This window comes from Neophocaena asiaeorientalis, unplaced genomic scaffold (assembly GCF_003031525.2).
Source record: "Neophocaena asiaeorientalis asiaeorientalis breed wild unplaced genomic scaffold, Neophocaena_asiaeorientalis_V1.1 scaffold114, whole genome shotgun sequence".
Classification (NCBI taxonomy): Eukaryota; Metazoa; Chordata; class Mammalia; order Artiodactyla; family Phocoenidae; genus Neophocaena; species Neophocaena asiaeorientalis.
Genome location: NW_020173116.1, coordinates 10420819 through 10423310, shown reverse-complemented (window position 1 = coordinate 10423310; position 2492 = coordinate 10420819). Strand labels below are relative to the sequence as shown.

Here is a 2492-nt window from a genome sequence, read left to right as displayed (position 1 = left end):
CGGGCCTCTCAGCGTTGTGGCCTCGCCCGCTGTGGAGCACAGGCTCCGGACGCGCAGGCTCAGCGGCCATGGCTCACGGGCCCAGCCGCTCCGTAGCACGTGGGATCTTCCCGGACCAGGGCACGAACCCGCGTCCCCTGCATCGGCAGGCGGACTCTCAACCACTGCGCCACCAGGGAAGCCCAGTAAGGCTATTTTGTCACTGAGTGTGTGACCCTAGAGTGATAGAATGTTGGCTGATGCTCAGTATACTTTAGAAACATTTTATATAGGTGGTTTAAAATTGATCATGAAATGAACATATCACCTTCAAGATTGTAGGACAGTTTAAATGTTTACCCCTACAAGGACTTCATAGTCAAAATAGCAGAGAAAATTTAGGTATAACTTTCACTTTTATTCATGCTTTACAGTTAAATTATGGCTGTATACAGTCAGCCCTCAGTATCTGCAGATTCAACCAACCACGGATCAAAAATATTCAGAAAAAAAAAAGTCCAGAAGTGCCAAAAGCAAAACTTTCTTTTGCCCTGTGTAGGAATGAGTTATCAACACATAGCATTTACATATATTACTATAAGTATTATAAGTAACCTAGAGATGATTTAACGTACAGGCACACCTCGTTTTATTGTGCTTTGCAGTTTTTTGTTTTTTTTTAACAAATTGAAGGTTTGTGGCAAACCTGTGTTGTCAGAGGAGAGGATGGTTAGCACATTTGGCGATAAATTATTTTCAGTTAACGCATGTACATTTTTTTTAGACATAATGCTGTCGCACACTTAATGGACTACAGTATAGCATAAACATAACTTTTATATGCACTGAGAAACCAAAAAAAAAGTTGTGTGATGCAGTTTATCGCGATATTCACTTGATTTCAGTGTACTGGAACTGACCCTGCAATATCTCTGGGCGATGCCTGTACGTGGGAAGATGTGCTTAGGTTATATGCAAATACCACACCATTTTACGTAAGGGACTGCAGCGTCAGGGGTCTTGGTATCTGTGCGGATCCTGGAGCCAGTCCCCACGGGGATACAGAGGGATAGCTGTACTGCTAATCCCATCCAGCGTGGTTTGTTACATTGGTGTAACATACTTTATCCAGAGGAAATACAGTTATCACATGCTCTTACCCAGATGTGCAGGTGTTAATTATAGCATTTAGCTTTTTCAGAGGCTGATTCCTCACCCCAAAGGAACGTGAGCTCTAACGTAGGAGAAAGTGCAGAGCTCCTGATAAATGTGGCTGATTTTGAGTGTGCCCTTTGCATGAGGTAGGATGACACAGAGTCTATGCAACTGGGAAGAATTCAGCCTTTCTGAATTTTGTATCCCAAACATAACGGGCTTTTTATTGTTAGAGAAATTACGTATATCTCAATAACAATTGATTTATTTTCTAAAAATAAGATTAAGGAAGTTACAAATGGAAAATGGATATAAGTGATTTCTAGAATTCTTACAAAAAGGTTATTTGAAAACGTCTTCTGGACATTTCTTGCTGAAAACCCAGATGTCTTCTCCAGGTTGCTCTTTGAGCCTGTCACTACGCCCTGTGGACACACGTTTTGCCTAAAATGCCTCGAGCGCTGCCTGGACCATGCCCCACATTGTCCTTTGTGCAAAGAAAAACTCTCAGAAGTAAGTCTTTCTTGGGAACTGACAATTCCTAGCACTTTTTTATTCGGTCTCAACCTATTTCCCCTTCACATCCAGCTTTAATTCCTCAGGCCCTCAACGCCCTTTCCCAGTCCAGGTCAAGTCAACTCTTTGCCTTTTGTGTACGTCTGTATAAGTAGCATGGCAGTGCCAGAGTAAACCCACAAAATAGGGAAGATTAAATTTCACTTTAAATTCATAATCTTAAATCTGAGACCCAAAACCTTATTAGTCATTCTTTATTTTTTCTTTTTTTATAAATTTACTTATTCATTTATTTGTTTTTGGCTGCATTGGGTCTTTGTTGCCGAGCACAGGCTTTCTCTAGTTGTGGTGAGCGGGGGCTACCCTTCGTTGTGGTGCATGGGCTTCTCATTGCGGTGGCATCTCTTGTTGTGGAGCACAGGCTCTAGGCACAAGGGCTTCAGTAGTTGTGATGCATGGGCTTAGCTGCTCCGCGGCATGTGGGATCTTCCCGGACCAGGGCTCGAACCCGTATTGGCAGGCGGATTCTTAGCCATTGCGCCGCCAGGGAAGTCCTTATTAGTAATCCTTACTGTGCTTCTCTGGTAGCCTCAGCTTTTTACTCTCCAGGTGGTTCTTTCATCTCTCTTCTCTCTCACCACCTGCTACTCTCCCTCCCTGACATTATGATACTCATGGAAAGGGTATACACCAGCAAGATGGGAATTGCCTCTTCCTTGCTCCAAGGGAACCCTTTCTTTGCTTCTCTCATGGAGTGGGGGGCGTCCGGGGACTTCCCCTCCCCCGCCCCTTCTCTCCTCCCCCCTTCTCTCCCTCTCAGGGCCCCCCCCCCTGCTGTCACC

The 2492-nt window shown here is 44.5% G+C and overlaps 1 protein-coding gene across 1 annotated transcript in view; it reads left to right on the top strand.

Annotated features, from left to right (window-relative positions):
• Window positions 1-2492, top strand: part of LONRF2 (LON peptidase N-terminal domain and ring finger 2) — a 45366-nt gene that overhangs the window by 31950 nt on the left and 10924 nt on the right. The window contains exons 8-9 of the mRNA XM_024743971.1: window positions 1181-1280; window positions 1533-1647. Coding sequence (XP_024599739.1) covers window positions 1181-1280; window positions 1533-1647 — 215 coding nt within the window. The remainder of the gene's footprint in view (window positions 1-1180; window positions 1281-1532; window positions 1648-2492) is intronic.